Genomic DNA, 19,035 nt, shown 5'->3' with positions numbered 1-19,035 from the left:
AGGAAATGTGTGCATCTTTGCTAATGCATTAAGTAACAAGAACTAGCAACTGGTTGAATAACTACCATAATTTTGGAATAGTGACACACATAAACAAGACATCTAAAACTGGAATGAGATATGAAAATATCTTTGTTTCTATTGGTGACAAAGTCAAGGTGCTGCTAATACTATTGTGGTTTGTAGCCTATATTAATTATTAGGTGAGTAAAATACAAAATTTCAGTTAAGGGTTAGTAAAAAATAAAGTATAATTATTTCCCCATTCAAATTCACAGACCTCTGAATTTTATCCCCAGGTTTAAAACTCCAGTCTTAAAAGAAATTTTTAGAGTAAGTTCTTCTATAATGGAGATGGAAGTTTAAGTATAAAGACAATGGGTATAGTAAGAGTTTAGCTGTTTTCTCAACTCCTACAGGATCCTTTTAATAGAAGTAATTCCAACAGCCATGTCACCTGTGACAAGCGCAACCCTTTGAAGACGCGCTGCACATGCTGTCCTACTGTGTACCCCTCTTACAGGGTGGATGAGTAGGTATCTGTGTCAGGATTCCTTTTCCTATGAATCCAGTACTGCTGTGACCATATAATTTATTATCCAAATTGGAACACTATGGGAATGAGAGGGGGGTCAAACAAATACTTCAGGAAACTGGGTATGAACCTAGACTCTCATGGGCAAATTGGGAAATAAGGTCACCCTGTCTATAATTCACTGGAAGTACTGCAGCTGTTGGCAGTCACAATACAAAATCAAATGGCATATTATTAATCATATAATCTTATGCTTGCCTTTTGCTTTCGCATGCATAGCTTCCAATAGCTTTTGATTTTCTTCTTCTATTCTCAATGTCTCTTCTTCGGCTTTTCTGAAATGAAAAGGTCCAAAATTTAGTTATCTTTGGAAATTCAGATATCTCACAATATTATAGAATTTAAGGCTTATAATGGTAAAATTAAAGAGTAGGTCATTTATAATATTCATTACACTTTTTACTTTATAATGTAAAAGTTTAATTTACTCATACTGAGGCTAGTTAGTTTTCAGAAATTTTGGGGGGTTTTTTTTGTAAGAAAAGTTGAAATATTGTATTTTAAAAACTTTGGCTATTAATTAGGAAACCTGGAAAAATTAAAAAAGGATTGTCTAACTCCAAGCTGGGATAATTTGTATCATTTTCCCTCTGATTAAATGAGAAGTGTTCACAACATAGAGTTAAATGAAAAAAGGTATAATATAAAACTATGTATAATACAAATTTACTTTTGTATTTAAAATGTATATAAATGATGATTAAAAGACAAGAATAAAATGAATCAAACTGTTAATAGTAATTATCTCTGGATGGTGGCATTCTGAGAGTTTTAAACTTTATTTCACATTTTTTGCACTTTAAAAATTTTTCCATATGAATAAGTAGAAAATTTGTAAATTTACCTTTGTAACCAGAAAAATTATTTTCTGATTTATTTTCTTTTTAATATAGTAATGATGAAATTTAAAGAGACTTGGGATAGGGAAACAAATATCTGGAGGGAATCTGCCTTTCATTAGGGTTCAAGGACTAAACCTGCCTTAATGATGAAGACAGGTATAAGGAAAGTTAGTAAAATGATGGAGAAAGACTATTTATTAAAAATTAAAACATGCATACCTTTGACCTAGAAATTCTGTATCTAGGAATTTAGCCCTCAAGTATTGGCATACTACTGCACAAAGAAGCATGTATAAGAATGTTGACTGCATCTTTAAAAATAATATCAAAAAAACTGTATCAAGTATTCACAAACAGGGGACGAGTTAAGTGGAGTAGAGCCCATTCATCTCAACAGCCCACTCTGGGGCAGTCTTCTTCAGACCGTTCTATAGGTTGGTCATTCTCTCATATTCAGTGCTTTTTTGTGTGTTCTTTTCCCCTTTCTTTGAAAATCTTTAATATATTCTCTTCAAAGATATTACTACACCTCTCCTCCCAACAAGCATGTTTCTTGTTAATAGGGGGTGTTCGCTCACTGTGTTCTAGATACAGTCTGTGATCCAGACTGAGGTCTTGGTGTAATTCGAGTTCTCTTTGTTCATGCCCCAGACTTCTGAGACTACTGAACATTGTTTGTGCATGCCTTCCCTACTTTGTTTTGTGTGAACTGGCAATCCTTCTACTTAGTCAGGTAGGGCTCTTTTGTGAGACTTTCCTCATCCAAAACCTGGGTACTGTATGCTGCTGCTAAGAATCTAAGACCTGACAAGAAGGAGGAAGAATTTTGCTGCCAGTTTCTAGCTACTTCTATATACTACTTGGATAGACAGTCAAAGACAAATGGTGATAACAGAAATTATTCTGCATTTGACTCATACATTTGAAAACTGATGTTGGAAAATCTAGAATCAGCATGTCTGTAGATATGTGGCCAAAGATGTAATTCTAAATCCTGTTATTCTTATCTCTTGTCCAACCAAGTTGCAAGGCCTTTAAATGCATCTCTGACCATTTTTTTAAAAAAATTGTTTTAAATTTCATTTTCTGCAGTATATGAGAAAAAAGCAACATAGAGAAATGGAGAAAAGTCTGCTTCAACCTGGGCAAGTCTTTGCCATTAAGAAGTTTATAAAGACATAAAAATTTAGAATCAAAAGAAGTAAAAATTGATTATAGAGATAGCTCGGAAAATTCCATACGGTAAGAGGGAGGTGAAAGTTAAGAGTTGGGAGACAGTGGAGATGTCTTTTTCCTTTAAAAAAACCCTATAGATTAAATGTATTTTAAATTATCTACTTAAAATGTAGCAAACCTTCAGCCTAGAAATCACATGAACTTCGTTTTACTGTTATGTCAATAGCTTCATATGTTCTTAAATATTTGACTATTTCTCATACACTGGAATAAAATTAGGTAATCCCTTAAATCCTAGCAAATTGTAGCTCCATTTGTAACAGAACTTTTAAAAGCTAAAAGTAAATGTAATAAGTTTGTAATTATTGTCTTAATACTTTTAGTCAATTTTACAATTTTATTAACTAATCTAAATTATACTTTATGTATTTTCGTGTTAAGTTCATAAAGGAACGGCCAATTTAGGTGAACAATGAACATCAAATAACAAAATCCTCTGACACACAGTTATCAGTTATCCCCCACCCCCTAACAAACACCCACTTCCCAGCTCCATAATTCCTAGAGTTTAAAGAGCTCTCCTAAGTCCCAGCACAAATTGCTAGTATCTGAAGGGGAAAAGGAAATAACATTTGAGAAAGCTCCTATAGGTGTCATCATTAATAGTGGGAGGTTTAATGGGTTAATATAAAGAAATTTAGTTTTTGAATGTCTCAGCCTTTAACGCTTGGAGAAGTAGGAATCTCAGTGGACTAATGAAAAATTTTAGTGTCTAAAGAGCTTGTTTCAGGAAGGAAGAACAATTAGCACATTAAGACACTCTTTCTTTTTATACTTTATTTTCCAGTCTGAAGAACTTGATAGTTAAAGTTTAGTCTTGACCCCAGCCATGAACAGATGGAAGTGTGTCCACATTTTGAAATGTTCTTCATTGCACCCAGATTAGAGAATAAGCTCTTGATGTTGAACCTGTCAATTATAATAAGTAGTCTTGTTCTTTCCTTATGTAGAACTTAGGCTTTGGATTTTAGTCATATCACACAAGTGTATTTTCACTTTTTATTAGATTATTTCTTTCATTTGTGGATTCTAGATAGCAAAATTATAATATTTAAGTCACAGATAAACATGGTAGAAAAAAATATCTTCCCTGTGCTCATTTTTTTACAGTGTCTTTGGAAAGTAGATATTTGGTTTAGAATGTCTGATGTGGGGCTGTGAAAACAGCCACAACTCTGTACTTTAGAGATTATGGAAGTATTTGTGAGATTACTGCTTTTCTTAGAATTAGAACTGGATCTAGTTAGTAGGCCACCATTTTGCTAAAAATATTTCATAAATATAAATTGTAAGTACATATTTAACAGCTATAAGAGGTTAATTAACCCAGTTTATTGTGCCAGGCAGATTTTACCTTGCCGCTTCTTCCTCTTTTCTTTTCTTTTGTAGTTCATCCAATAACCTTTCTAAAATCTTAGAGTCAATTTCTTGTTTATTCTCTAAATACAGTCTATTAAATAAATATTTTCCTGAAACACAAAGAGAACAATGTTAATTTTGAAGCTCTATAAAATATAGTGAGATATATTTTGGAAAATAACAATGAAAAGATTATTTATATCTATATCCAAATATATTTTCCTTTAAGCATTTACTTAAATAGAGCCCAGCTTCTTTAAGAGACCATCTTAAATCCTTTTTTTTTTTTAACATCTTTATTAGGGTATAATTGCTTTACAATGGTGTGTTAGTTTCTGCTTTATAACAAAGTGAATCAGTTATACATATACATATGTTCCCATATCTCTTCCCTCTTGCGTCTCCCTCCCTCCCACCCTCCCTATCCCACCCCTCCAGGCGGTCACAAGCACCCAGCCAATATCCCTGTGCCATGCGGCTGCTTCCCACTACCTATCTACCTTACGTTTGTTAGTGTGTATATGTCTATGCCTCTCTCTCGCCCTGTCACAGCTCACCATTCCCCCTCCTCACATCCTCAAGTCTGTTCTCCAGTAGGTCTGTGTCTTTATTCCTGTCTTACCCCTAGGTTCTTCATGACATTTTTTTTTCTTAAATTCCATATATATGTGTTAGCATACGGTATTTGTCTTTTTCTTTCTGACTTACTTCACTCTGTATGACAGACTCTAGGTCTACCCACCTCATTACAAATAGCTCAATTTCGTTTCTTTTTATGGCTGAGTAATATTCCATTGTATATATGTGCCACATCGTCTTTATCCATTCATCCGATGATGGGCACTTAGGTTGTTTCCATCTCCGGGCTATTGTAAATAGAGCTGCAATGAATATTTTGGTACATGACTCTTTTTGAATTGTGGTTTTCTCAGGGTATATGCCCAGTAGTGGGATTGCTGGGTCATATGGCAGTTCTATTTGTAGTTTTTTAAGGAACGTTCATGCTGTTCTCCATAGTGGCTGAACCAATTCACATTCCCACCAGCAGTGCAAGAGGGTTCCCTTTTCTCCACACCCTCTCCAGCATTTATTGTTTCTAGATTTTTTGATGATGGCCATTCTGACTGGTGTGAGATGATATCTCATTGTAGTTTTGATTTGCATTTCCCTAATGATTAATGATGTTGAGCATTCTTTCATGTGTTTGTTGGCAGTCTGTATATCTTCTTTGGAGAAATGTCTATTTAGGCCTTCTGCCCATTTTTGGATTGGGTTGTTTGTTTTTTTGTTATTGAGCTGCATGAGCTGCTTGTAAATTTCTGGAGATTAATCCTTTGTCAGTTGCTTCATTTGCAAATATTTTCTCCCATTCTGAGGGTTGTCTTTTGGTCTTGTTTATGGTTTCCTTTGCTGTGCAAAAGCTTTGAAGTTTCATTAGGTCCCATTTGTTTATTTTTGTTTTTATTTCCATTTCTCTAGGAGGTGGGTCAGAAAGGATCTTGCTGTGATTTATGTCATAGAGCGTTCTGCCTATGTTTTCTTCTAAGAGTTCGATAGTTTCTGGCCTTACATTTAGGTCTTTAATCCATTTTGAGCTTACTTTTGTGTATGGTGTTAGGGAGTGATCTAATCTCATACTTTTAAATGTACCTGTCCAGTTTTCCCAGCACCACTTATTGAAGAGGCTGTCCTTTCTCCACTGTACATTCCTGCCACCTTTATCAAAGATAAGGTGACCATATGTGCGTGGGTTTATCTCTGGGCTTTCTATCCTGTTCCATTGATCTATCTTTCTGTTTTTGTGCCACTACCATACTGTCTTGATTACTGTCGCTTTGTAGTATAGTCTGAAGTCAGGGAGCCTGATTCCTCCAGCTCCGTTTTTCGTTCTCAAGATTGCTTTGGCTATTCGGGGTCTTTTGTGTTTCCATACAAATTGTGAAATTTTTTGTTCTAGTTCTGTGAAAAATGCCAGTGGTAGTTTGATAGGGATTGCATTGAATATGTAGATTGCTTTGGGTAGTAGAGTCATTTTCACAATGTTGATCCTTCCAATCCACGAACATGGTATATCTCTCCATCTATTTGTATCATCTTTAATTTCTTTCATCAGTGTCTTATAATTTTCTGCATACAGGTCTTTTGTCTCCTTAGGTAGGTTTATTCCTAGATATTTTATTCTTTTTGTTGCAATGGTAAATGGAAGTGTTTTCTTGATTTCACTTTCAGATTTTTCATCATTAGTATATAGGAATGCCAGAGATTTTTAAATCCTTTTTAAAAGGTGTATATGGGCATGTCATAAATAACTAAAACATAAAAAGAGGTAGTATAATATATTCTCTCCATGGAAATTCTCTTTTCAAATATATTTCCTTAAGATGCAAAATTACAGAATATTCTTGGCCCCCTCATCAAAGATTAGTTGACCGTTATATGTGTGAGTTTACTTCTGGGTTCTCTGTTCTGTTCCATTGGACTATGTGTCTGCTTTTCTGGTGGTACCATACTGTTTTGATTACTATAGCTTTATACAAAGTGACAGAACAATTAAAATTTAGTTCTGCTATCTTTATGTACTTAGTATTTCCCATTTAAGGTGAAGAAGGACTAATATATAGTTTTGCCCTCAGTCTCATATATTTTTCATTTAGAAGTTACAATGCTGACTGGGATGGGGTGTTAGATTCTCAGCTCCAAAGAATAATTGTAAGGGCCTGCTGGAACATCAGGTGATCCCACACCATCTGTGGCCACCTACTCAGTGGATGGATGCCTCCTTTTGTGTACCTCTAGGTCATGAAGGGACTACTGGTGTGGTATTTGTACATAGGGAAGGTGGAGTGTTTTTCATTTTATATTTTAACTAAAAATATTATCAGCAATAAAAACTTCACTTTAAATTGACATGATAAATATTTACCAACCATTGTTTTCTGTGTCTGATAAACAGATGACTAAATCGGGTAGAATTCCTTTGTCGACTAAGACCATCCACAGTTCTTTCATAATAGGGTAGTTGTCCAGTATCCATCCTCCGTATTTTGGGGCACCATAAAACCTATTCTTGTTTTCTTCAACTACCTGTGAAAAACAGCAAACTGAAATTACCATCATATCTACCCAAGTAAAGGATGCTACCTTGATATATTACTTTTGTGGACCTTAATCAAGTATCTTTTGAGTTTTTCTGACTTTCAGAAGGAAATAAAAAGAGCCACTTAATTTTAAAAGAGAAACTTAATTTTAAAGCAATAAAACTATAAGTTTTAAAAGTTAAGAACAGGAAGCAAAAGCCTTTCTTAAATAAATATAACAATACATGCTTACTATATGTTATTCAGTATTACAGAATCCAAATTCTGATTCAGAAGGTCTAGGGTAAGGCCCAAGAGTCTGTATTTCTAACATGCTCTTAGGTGACAATGGTCCTTGGTCCACTCTTTGAGTAGCAAGGTCCTAGCCCAGTTTGCCTTTTCTAGTGACAATGCTCTTCACTTCCCTTTTGCTTTTCAGCCTTCAATGTGAAAGGCTTCTACCTGCCACCCAATAATAATAACTTCAACACAAGTATGGAGATTAGATGAGGATCTATGAATATACCAATTCTGAAGGCTTTAAACAAGTTTGTGCGCCATCAGGAAATCACAGAATATTAGAAGTCAAAGGGGAAGAAATCTCAAGAAGACTGGTGTAACTCTCTGGCCTATGTAGAATTTAAGATTACCTGCTTTTTGAATTTCCATCTGAATGAAGAGTATTTTGAAAAAAAGAATTTTAACACTTTGAAATGTTTCACATAATAGAATTGGGGGAAAAAAGCTATAATGAAGAAGTATAAGTGAAATAAGTTAGAGAAAGACAAATACTACATGATCTCACTTATTTGTGGAATCTAGAAAAACCAAATTCATAGAAACAGAGAACAGATTGGTGATTGCCAGAGACAGGGCTGGAGGTGGGGAAATGGGTGAAGGTAGTCAAAAGGTACAAACATCCAGTTATAAGATAAATAAATCCTAATCATGTAATGTACAGCATGGTGACTATAGTTAATAATATTGTAGTGTATATTTGAAAGTTGCTAAGAGAGTAGATCTTAAAAGTTCTCACCCCACACACACACACACACACACACACACACACACACACAAATGTAACTATGTGAGGTGACCATGTTAACTAAACTTATTGTAGTAATCATTTTGCAATATATACAAATATCAAATCATTATGTTGTACATTTTAAACGAATACAATCTTATATGTCAATTGTATATCAATAAAACTGGAAACAATATAAATGGTTAAAAAATTTTACTAAGTTTCAAAGATATGAAAATTAAAACAACATCAACATATAATTTATAGTTTCCCTATCTCATTCAATTTTTTTGAAAAAAATTTAATGGCTTCATAGTATTTAGTCAAATGAATAAACCCTAATTTGTTTAATCATCCTCTTCATGTTAAACATTTATATAACTTACAATTTTATTATAACATTGTGATGATATGATGGACATCTGCATATATAAATCTTTGTCTAAGTATATATTTCTTTAGGTTAGATTCCTATAAAAAGTGTTTTTAGGTCAAAACGAATAAAGGAATGAACATTTTAAAGGCTTTTTATATACATTGTCATGTTGCTTCCATAATGTCTATAACAATTTTCACTCCTATGTGACTATATCATTACAGCCTCATTAGTATGGATTGTTATAAGTTTTAAAAAAATCTTTGCCAATTTGACAGGTAAGAAATTGTCTTTTTTCATATTTTTATTGACACTTGAACATTAAAATTTTTCAGTTAACCATTTGTATTTCTTCTTTGATGAAATAATCTGTTTACGTCTTTGTCTGTTTTTTACATTGGTATTAGATTTTCCTTGATTTGTAAGAAATCTTTATAATGAGGAATTAATGTGTCATATTTATTATAAATACTTTCCCCAGTTTGATGTTTGCTTTAAAATTTTGATTTTCATGGTGCATTTTTTAAGGAAAGGGAATCATTGTTAAGTAGCATCTTCATTGAGATTTTGCTCTAAGAGTTCTTCCATGGCATTTGTGCCTAGAGTACTTGACCATTCTAAGATCATTTCAATATCACTACACTTCCTTCTGGGTAAAAACATGCCATTTTTACATTTAACAATTAATACGGAATTAATTTTGATATAAGTTGAGAATCTAAATTGTTTTTATCCTACCAGTTAATTTTATCAACACTATTAAATAATTCTTCCTTTCCTTTTGGGTTGTGATGTAAACCTTAGTATACACTCAGTTTTTATCTATACTGAGGTCTGTTTCTGTGCCTGCTCTGTGGTTCTGTTAGTTCTTGTATGATTATCAGGCTTATAAAGCACTGTAACATCACATTTTACTAGTTGGTAGAGCAAGTCTCTCTCTGTTATACTTCTGTTAGTTCTTGTATGATTATCAGGCTTATAAAGCACTGTAACATCACATTTTACTAGTTGGTAGAGCAAGTCTCTCTCTGTTATACTTTACCAATTCTCAACTATTGGTTCTCCCAAATAAATTTTAGAGACATTTGTCAGTTTTCAAAATACATTGACATTTTTATTATAATTGCATCAAATCTATAAACTAATTTAAGAAAGATACCTTAATAAGATTTTGTCTTTACATGTAAGAAATTAGTAATGACCTAGTTTTTAAAAATAGGTTTCCTACTCAGAGATCATGAACATTGATGACAGGTAGAACAGTGTCCTGCATTGGTCTCTGTTCTCTTGAAAAAGACAATCTGATATGAGCTTTGATGTTAAAATCTCACGTGATTTAAACTCCCCCACAATCCCAGACTCACAGTTTACCATCTATTGACACTACTCATATTACTACATCAGAAGTGTTTTAGTAGTACTCCCTGTAGATTTGTATCCTCCAGAATAAACACTGGAAAGAATGGAGCAAATTATCAGTGAAGGGCAAGGATGGGATGTTCACAGTGCTAAAGACATCCCTGACTTGGATATCTCCTCCTTTGGGATGCTCTGTCTCACCTCCCAGGATGAGATAATAGCCTTGACCTTCCTGACGTTCCTATACCTTGTACATATCTAGTTACCACTTAGCACATGAGAGTTAATTATTGGATTCTATGTCAGCCTTTCCTACCTGACTGATAGCTCCTTAACGGAAAGAGCTATGTTTAATTCATCTTTGTGTCCCCAGGCTCTAGCACAGTAGGTACTCAGAATGTTTCTGAAGAAATAAATTGATGACAGAACAACCTGAAGAGATATAGAAGTTGAAAGATCTCTTTGGGAAGCTCAGAGGGGGATAACAATTTGCCTTGGGTAGAGCCTGGGGCTCAAGGATTTCACCCAATGTGTTACAGAGTGGTTCTATACTCTCAGAGAACATTTTTTTTCTTCTCATGATTTTAAATTACATCATTTTCAAATTACAGAGAAATACATATGTTCATTGAACGACCAAAACTGATTTGTTCTCTTTAACTTTTGCTCTGAACGCTTACCCAAGCACTCTGTACAAAACAGATCCATATGGTCTTTATAAGCCTTCTGATTTGATATGGGTAGGACATAGTACCTGAGGCTTTATTTTCCCCTTAGATTGGAAAATCCGTGGTGTGTCCATCCATCTCCCCCATGAACATGTTCAAGGTGGCTGGATGAAATTAGTTAGCTAGGGAGCAAAATTTGTCTTGGTTTACAAATAACCGGCTCATAGATGAAAAAGTAACTTTGGTACTTGCTTCATATAAACTATCTTTTAACCAACTGGACTGAATTAAAGACAATAAAAGTTAATGAAGAATAAATGTCAAAGCTATGAAATTATATTGCACATTTGTTGATAATTATTGAAAATTTATAAGCAACTGTTCACTGGGGTACATTACACATAACAATGTTGACTGTAAAATGCACATGAATTTGAAGGCTACAGATTTCAACACTGTCATACAGGATTCTAAAATAATTGTACATATACTAGGTTAACATTTTCTCAGTTACTGTGAAATCAATGATAAAAATAAAGAGCCTGGATTTCTTACCTCTTGGAGAACTTCGTCTAAGATTTCAGCAATTTTTTCATGTGGCTGTTCAAAGTTCATGTCCTTTGCCATTTCAACTGTCTCCTTTATTATGGAAAGAACTTCTGGATGATCTGCAGTTACCTCCTCTATCACATATTCTATTACATCTAAAGTAAAATAAATCAATAAATTAACGCCATTAATAATTTTAGTAAACAATGCTATTTGCAATAGAACATGATTGTAAATACCTAACCCAAGGAAGTACTCTTTGTGTTCCTGCAGCACATGCCCGAAAAAGGGAGAAATAGACTGGATGGGAAATAAGTCAGGAATCACAAAATAACAGAGCAGTGGCTTAAAGCCAGTGCATCAGAATGAAAGTTAATGAGGCATGAAAAAAGTCATGTCAGGCAGGAGTCAAAACTCAGGAAGCCACGGAGAAGACGTAGGAAACAAAGGCTTCCAGGGGTCAGGCTAAAACTTGGGCATCTAGGGAATGAGTCAGAAAACAAAATAAATACTTCCAATTATAAGCATGAGACTAAATGCGACAATAAGAGGACGGGAGGTAGGCAAGTTGGAGGGGATGGAAGAAAGGGTGGCATAGGCTGGTTTTTGAAGTGTTAGACTTGATTCTTGTCTCATTGTGTGCTGAATGTTTCCTTACACGACTGAGCTGGCTCACAGGCTGCACCATGATATAAACATTCATCCACTCCTCTAATGGGACATGAGATTGGCAGCTCCACCTGACTCCTCTACCTCTGCCTTTCCAATAGTGCCTCCTGAGCTGCCCCAAGGCTCTATCCATCAGGGTCTCATGCGAGAGCCCAATTGATCCTTGCCCAGAAAAACCCCAAAGGACCTTTGAAGAGCAGCTGCCTGCTGCCATCCCTGTCGTAAAGTGAGAAGTCTGTTCTCAGGGATAGAGAGAGCCAGCAGTTTCTGGAGAGCCAGAGTGGAAGAGGCAGGAACCCAAGATCTTCCGATAGCCAGGGAAAGAGGACATGAGGAGGCAGAAATAGCCAGGCAAAGGTACTAAATGTGACAGAAGATGCTAGTGGTCTATCCAATATCTGGTCTCCTTTTCCTTAGTAACAGAACCCTGATTTTGTTAGGGTCAGCCATGTGCCTAGCTAAAAACACTACATCTCCTAACTTCCCTTATTGTTTGGATGGCTGGTAGATAAGATGCAAGAAAAATTTGGGAAGGGGAGGCGGTGAGTCTTCTTGTTTTCTATTTAAAGAGGAACAACTCAGCTGGATGGAATGCCAATTTTTTGTCCCTTGTCTTTTCCCTTTTCCTGCACACTGATATGATGGCTGGCACGCTAGCAGCCATCTTGTGAATTATTACAGTAGCCACATGCCAGGAATGGCAGAAAAAATAGATCTCCTATCTTCTCAATATTCTTGTTCACAAAAACAATATATCACATGTTATTTTTTCTGTGTTCCTGCATGTCTAACTGTTCATATTATAGTAGCCTTTAAGATAAAGTAAGTGGATATTAATAATACTTTTTTCAAAAAAAACCACACACATGTTACTCCTTCAAAATTCTAAAGGAACTATTTGTGATTTTTAGATCCACAGTCTAAGAGAACCAAATTACCCAAATGTTAATTTACCTTTTTTTGAATCCAACATTAGATCTTGACTAGAGTCTTGTTGACTTCTTTGAAGTGTAGACATTTTACTTGTTTCTTTTTCATCTGTGAATAAAACTCTGTTAACACGTAAAGAACAGTATTTAAAGTGTAGGTGAATCCCAAAGAAGATTGTGGTATGGGTCCAGGGACCCAGGACTCATGTTCCCAATTTCTTAAAAAATTAAAATAACAACCATAATAATCAAATAGGTAAACATATCTATCAGCAGTAGAAAATAAAGATAATGACTTAACTTATGACAAAACCAAGAGTAATTTCAGTTTCATATAATGCCAGTGGATGTAAATTGAAAAAAAAAATCAAATTTTCCCTTCCTTAGGTAACTAACAGACTCTTGGCTCCAAGAGGTAAAGGCTGTGCTTATCTCAGACACAGGGGGGAGAAAGGGTGCCTTTTACCAGGGTACACTGGCAGTGTTGGCATCCCTCTAGCAGTGGGTAGAGGCACTGATGACTGCTTCTATCTTGGACAGCTTCCCCCAAAGAGGGAACAGATAATACAAGGGAGGGGCTCCCTTTGTGTATGTACTGGTGCTGGGAATTCCGCAGCAGCAGAGATGGGGTTCCCAGATGCCACTTGGCCAAAATTTTAATTTCTGGGTCTTCTGTTAAGTGTGTGTGTGCGCATGCATGCTGGGGGAGGAGGAGTGTCATATATAAGTTTCTGACAGTGCCCAGTTCAATTCCTACTCAGCTTGAAATAAACACAAGGCAAAGACACGTCTATCTGAATCAGGAGGAGAAACCAAATAGAAAAGATCAGCCCTACATTATATAACACAATAAATTATATATGCAATTAAAAATTAAATACAAAAAGGTCAGACCAATAAAAAAAAGAATATAAGTATATATATTAAATCTCTGGTTGAGAGGAAGACTTTTTAAGCCTGAAAGTAAATGGAAGAAATCAACAAAGGGGAAGTAATGATTTGACTATGAAAATGTGAAAAATTCCTCTACTTCAAAAACAGCAAGCTGATTTAAAAGACAAACCACCCAATTTGGAAAAAAAATATGAAAAATAAGTGAGTAATATAGAAAATGTATATAGGAACCATATAACTGATACAATTTAGAAAAATGGGCAAAAGACAAAAATGGTCACCTCAGAAAAGAAGAAATATAAATGGCTAACACAGTATTAAAATACTAAACTTCAGAAATAGTCAAATAAAAACTAAAATAATATTTAAAAAGAGAAAATACCGAGGAAACTATAACATGTAGTTTGTATATTCCTGACGGGAACATAATTTGGAACAACTTTATGCAAAGCAATTTGACTGTCTGTAGCTTCATACTCATCAAACTAGTGACTCCACTTATGTCAACATGCAGACAAAACTTCATGTAGAAAATTCATTGGAAAAAAATTTACTGGAGCATTATTTGTATTAGTAGCAAAAAAATAATTTAAGTTTTCGATGTAATGAACTAGTTAAACCTATTACCTATAAATAGGGAAATTGTGCAGTAATTTTAAAGGAGGGTTAAAATATTTTCTAATGAAATTATATAATTAAATGTAACATTATAAATAAAAAATAAAGATAGTTTATATTGTATGCTCTTGATTATATAAATGGAAAAGTTTTATAAGGGTAAATAGCACTAAATGATAACATTTCATTGCTACAACTTTGGGTTTATGATGCTCTGATTCCGACCCATTAAAGGAAGCAGAGAGCTTTTAAGAAAATTTATTATTGTATGATAATAATTGTGTCACGTCTGGAAACATACAAAAAAATCTGGGGGGCGTTCTAACTGTATTAGGCTTGCTGGGTTCTATTTTCTTCTTCATTCTGGTAAATCTATTTCTGTTCTACAGCTGCTCAGTTTAAATCTGTAAGAGAGAAGCTAACTCTTTTTCTCTTAAAGTTTCCAATTTGAGGGAGGGGGTGGGTAATTTTAAGCTTCAATATAAACATGATAAAATATGGAATAAATGGGAATAAGATCCACAAGCATGGCATTAGCAGCTCATTTTGTGACCGTCTTTATCATCTGACTTCATTTTGGCTTCTTCACTGTCCTCTAAAGAGCTTTCTCTTTGGGATTCAAGAGTGAACACTGCAGTGAAAGAATAATGTGCTTTATCAGCTAATCTGTTTATATTAGAAAAGATTTGGCTAATAATATTAGCAACATTTTCTTTATCATCTTCATCAAATGACAGATGCAACTCTTCTGAGCTTTTATATGCATCAGTTGGGAACTCATTTTCCTTCCTTTCAAATTCTCTTTGAGGGTCTTTTGAAGTTGACTGGGCTGAAAGAGAGTAATTGGCTGTGTTAGCAAAAGGTAGCTGGGGGTGGGTAGACAGCCTTGGGCGTGTGAGTTCTGACTCAGTGTGGCTTTGGTGAATCATTTGGTCTCCTTGTCTAAGCTTCTAGTGGGCAAAATGAGGATAATTAAACTGAAAACATCACTGCAACATTAACTGAGATAATGGGTGTAAACAATGAACTTAGAAAAGGCTTGGCACACAGGAAGCCTGCTCCATATTAGCTGCCATCCTCTGTATTATTATATAATTTTCTGTCTTAAAAAACCTCAGTATTCTCCACTGACAAAATTTCTTAAAAATATATTGGAGTGTGTGATGAATTGGGAGATTGGGATTGACATATATACACTAATATGTATAAAATGGATAACTAATAAGAACCTGCTATATAAAAAAATAAAATAAAATCCAAAAAATATATATATATAGGAGTAAAACCCCTAGCAAACAAATTCCAATTTTTTAAATGTTAAAAAGGGTTACCTTATTGTCAGATTTGGAATAATTAGTGAATTTGAAAAGAGATTTAGGTTTGTAGCATATAAGAGATATCATCTATTTCTATAGTCCAGTGAGAAAAGGCAATTTGTGGAAAGATGTAAAATCTGTGATATCATGCCACAATTTGATGTGAAAGGAATCACTACAGACTCCGAGAAACATTACAGAACACTGTTCATCCTCCAGAAGCCCTGCTTCCTCTCTCCATCCACGTTTCAGTTAAATGTTCCCTCTTCAAAGATGTCTTCCCTGGTTATCTTAACACTCCAGTGCCCCTACCACAATCACCACCTGCCCGATTACTGTGTTATATATTTTTTCTATCTGTTTACTTTTTCCCCCTCTACCCCCCATTAAAATGTAACCACCTCAAGGACAGGAGCTTCAAGTGTCTTGTTCACCTCTGTTGCTCAGGGTCTAGAATCATGTCTAATACAAGAAGGTACTCAAGTGTTTTTGAATGAATTAAAGAATTCATTTTTGAATGAATTAACAAATGCATTTTATCCAGGCTCAAACAGATTGAGTAACAAGCCACCTTAGTAGTCTGGGTCAATACTTCTCAGGCTTTAGTTTGTGAGTTGCCCAAGAGTATTTATCTTTAATTTTGGTCTTAATTTTGAAGATAATATGATAAATACATAAATTCATTCTTTTTAACATCTTTATTGGAGTATAATTACTTTACAACGTTGTGTTAGTTGCTGCTCTATAAAAAAGTGAATCAGCTATACGTATACATATATCCCCATATCCCCTCCATCTTGTGTCTCCCTCTCACACTCCCTATCCCACCCCTCTAGGTGGACACAAAGCACCAAGCTGATCTCTCTGTGCCATGCAGCTGCTTCCCATTGGCTATCTATTTTACATTTGGTAGTGTATATATGTCCATGCCACTCTCTCACTTCGTCCCAGCTTACCCTTCCCCCTCCCCGTGTCCTCAAGTCCATTCTCTGCATCTGCGTCTTCATTCCTGTCCTGCCCCTAGCTTCATCAGAACCTTTTTTTAAGATTCCATATATATGTGTTAGCATACGGTATTTGTTTTTCTCTGACTTACTTCACTCTGTATGATAGACTCTAGGTCCATCCACCTCACTACAAATAACTCAATTTCATTTCTTTTTATGGCTGAGTAATATTCCATTGTATATATGTGCCACATCTTCTTTACCCATTCATCTGTCAATGGACACTTAGGGTGCTTCCATGTCCTGGCTATTGTAAATAGTGTTGCAACGAACATTTTGGAATATGACTCTTTTTTAATTATGGTTTTCTCAGGGTATATGCCCAGTAGTGGGATTCCTGGGTCATATGGCCGTTCTATTTGTAGTTTTTTAAGGAACCTCCATACTATTCTCCATAGTGGCTGTATCAATTTACATTCCTGCCAACAGTGCAAGAGGGTTCCCTTTCTCCACACCCTCTCCAGCATTTATTGTTTGTAGATTTTTTGATGATGGCCATTCTGACTGGTGTGGTGATACCTCATTGTGGTTTTGATTTGCATTTCTCTAATGATTAGTGATGTTCAGCATTCTTCCATGTGTTTGTTGGTAATCTGTATATCTTCTTTGGAGAAATGCCTATTTAGGTCTTCTGCCCATTTTTGGATTGGGTTGTTTGTTTTTTTGATATTGAGCTGCATGAGCTGGTTGTATATTTTGGAGATTAATCCTTTGTCAGTTGCTTCATTTGCAAATATTTTCTCCCATTCTGAGGGTTGTCTTTTCATCTTGTTTATGGTGTCCTTTGCTGTGCAAAAGCTTTGAAGTTTCATTAGGTCCCATTTGTTTATTTTTGTTTTTATTTCCATTTCTCTAGGAGGTGGGTCAAAAAGGATCTTGCTGTGATTTATGTCATAGAGTGTTCTGCCTATGTTTTCTTCTAAGAGTTTGATAGTATCTGGCCTTACATTTAGGTCTTTAATCCATTTTCAGTTTATTTTTGTGTATGGTGTTAGAAAGTGTTCTATTTTCATTCTTTTACATATAGCTGTCCAGTTTTCCCAGCACCACTTATTGAAGAAGCTGTCTTTTCTCCATTGTATGTTCTTGCCTCCTTTATCAAAGATAAGGTGACCATATGAGCATGGGTTCATCTCTAGGCTTTCTGTTCTGTTCCATTGATCTATATTTCTGTTTTAGTGCCAGTACCGTACTGTCTTGATTACTGTAGCTTTGTAGTAGAGTCTGAAGTCAGGGAGTCTGATTCCTCCAGTTCCGTTTTTCTTTCTCAAGATTGCTTTGGTTATTTGGGGTCTTTTGTGTTTCCATACAAATTGTGAAATTTTTTGTTCTAGTTTTATGAAAAATGCCATTGGTAGTTTCATAGGGATTGCATTGAATATGTAGATGGCTTTGGGTAGTAGAGTCATTTTCACAATGTTGATTCTTCCAATCCAGGAACATGGTATATCTCTCCATCTGTTTGTATTTCTTTCATCAGTGTCTTATAGTTTTCTGCATACAGGTCTTTTGTCTCTTTGGGTAGGTTTATTTCTAGGTATTTTACTCTTTTTGTTGCAATGGTAAAGGGGAGTGTTTCCTTAATTTCTCTTTCAGGATTTTCGTCATTAGTGTATAGTAATGCAAGAGATTCCTGTGCATTAATTTTGTATCCTGCTACTTTACCAGATTCATTGATTAGCTCTAGTAGTTTTCTGGTAGCATTTTTAGGATTCTCTATGCATAGTACCATGTCATCTGCAAACAGTAACAGGTTTACTTCTTCTCTGATTTGGATTCCTTTTATTTTTTTTATTCTCTGATTGCTGTGGCTAAAACTTCCAGAACTATGTTGAATAACAGTGGTGAGAGTGGGCACCCTTGTCTTGCTCCTGATCTTAGAGGAAATGCTTTCAGTTTTTCACCACTGAGAACAATGTTGGCTGTGGGTTTGTCATATATTGCCTTTATTATGGTGAGGTAGGTTCCCTCTATGCCTACTTTCTGGAGGGTTTTTAAAATAAATGGGTGTTGATTTTCATCGAAAGCTTTTTCTGCAACTATTGAGATGATCATATGGTTTTTATCCTTCAATTTGTTAATATGGTGTATCACATTGATTGATTTGTGTATATTGAAGAATCCTTGCATTCCTGGGATAAATCCCACTTGATCGTGGTTTATGATCCTTTTAATGTGCTGTTGGATTCTGTTTGCTAGTATTTTGTTGAGGATTTTTGCATCTATCTTCATTAGTGATATTGGCCTGTAGTTTCTTTTTTTGTGACATCTTTGTCTGGTTTCTGTATCAGGGTGATGGTGGCCTTGTAGAATGAGTTTGGGAGTGTTCCTCCCCCTGTTATATTTTGGAAGAGTTTGAGATGGATAGGTGTTAGCTCTTCTCTAAATGTTTGATGGAATTCACCTGTGAAGCCATCTGGTCCTGGGCTTTTGTTTGTTGGAAGATTTTTAATCACAGTCTCAATTTCAGTGCTTGTGATTGGTCTGTTCGTATTTTCTATTTCTTCCTGGTTC

At 35.1% G+C, this 19,035-nt stretch overlaps 1 protein-coding gene across 1 annotated transcript in view; it reads right to left on the bottom strand.

The window, feature by feature from the left end:
* AK9 (adenylate kinase 9) overlaps window positions 1-19,035 on the bottom strand; it is a 120,582-nt gene that overhangs the window by 59,754 nt on the left and 41,793 nt on the right. Inside the window, exons 14-18 of the mRNA XM_060030124.1 lie at window positions 12,712-12,795; window positions 11,095-11,243; window positions 6,960-7,116; window positions 4,028-4,142; window positions 794-870 (exon numbers count right to left, since the gene is read on the bottom strand). Coding sequence (XP_059886107.1) covers window positions 794-870; window positions 4,028-4,142; window positions 6,960-7,116; window positions 11,095-11,243; window positions 12,712-12,795 — 582 coding nt within the window. The remainder of the gene's footprint in view (window positions 1-793; window positions 871-4,027; window positions 4,143-6,959; window positions 7,117-11,094; window positions 11,244-12,711; window positions 12,796-19,035) is intronic.

The sequence above is a fragment of the Delphinus delphis genome, chromosome 14, assembly GCF_949987515.2.
Source record: "Delphinus delphis chromosome 14, mDelDel1.2, whole genome shotgun sequence".
NCBI classification, from domain to species: domain Eukaryota; kingdom Metazoa; phylum Chordata; class Mammalia; order Artiodactyla; family Delphinidae; genus Delphinus; species Delphinus delphis.
Note: the sequence above shows the minus strand (reverse complement) of the source record. Positions and strands in the feature narration are given on the sequence as shown.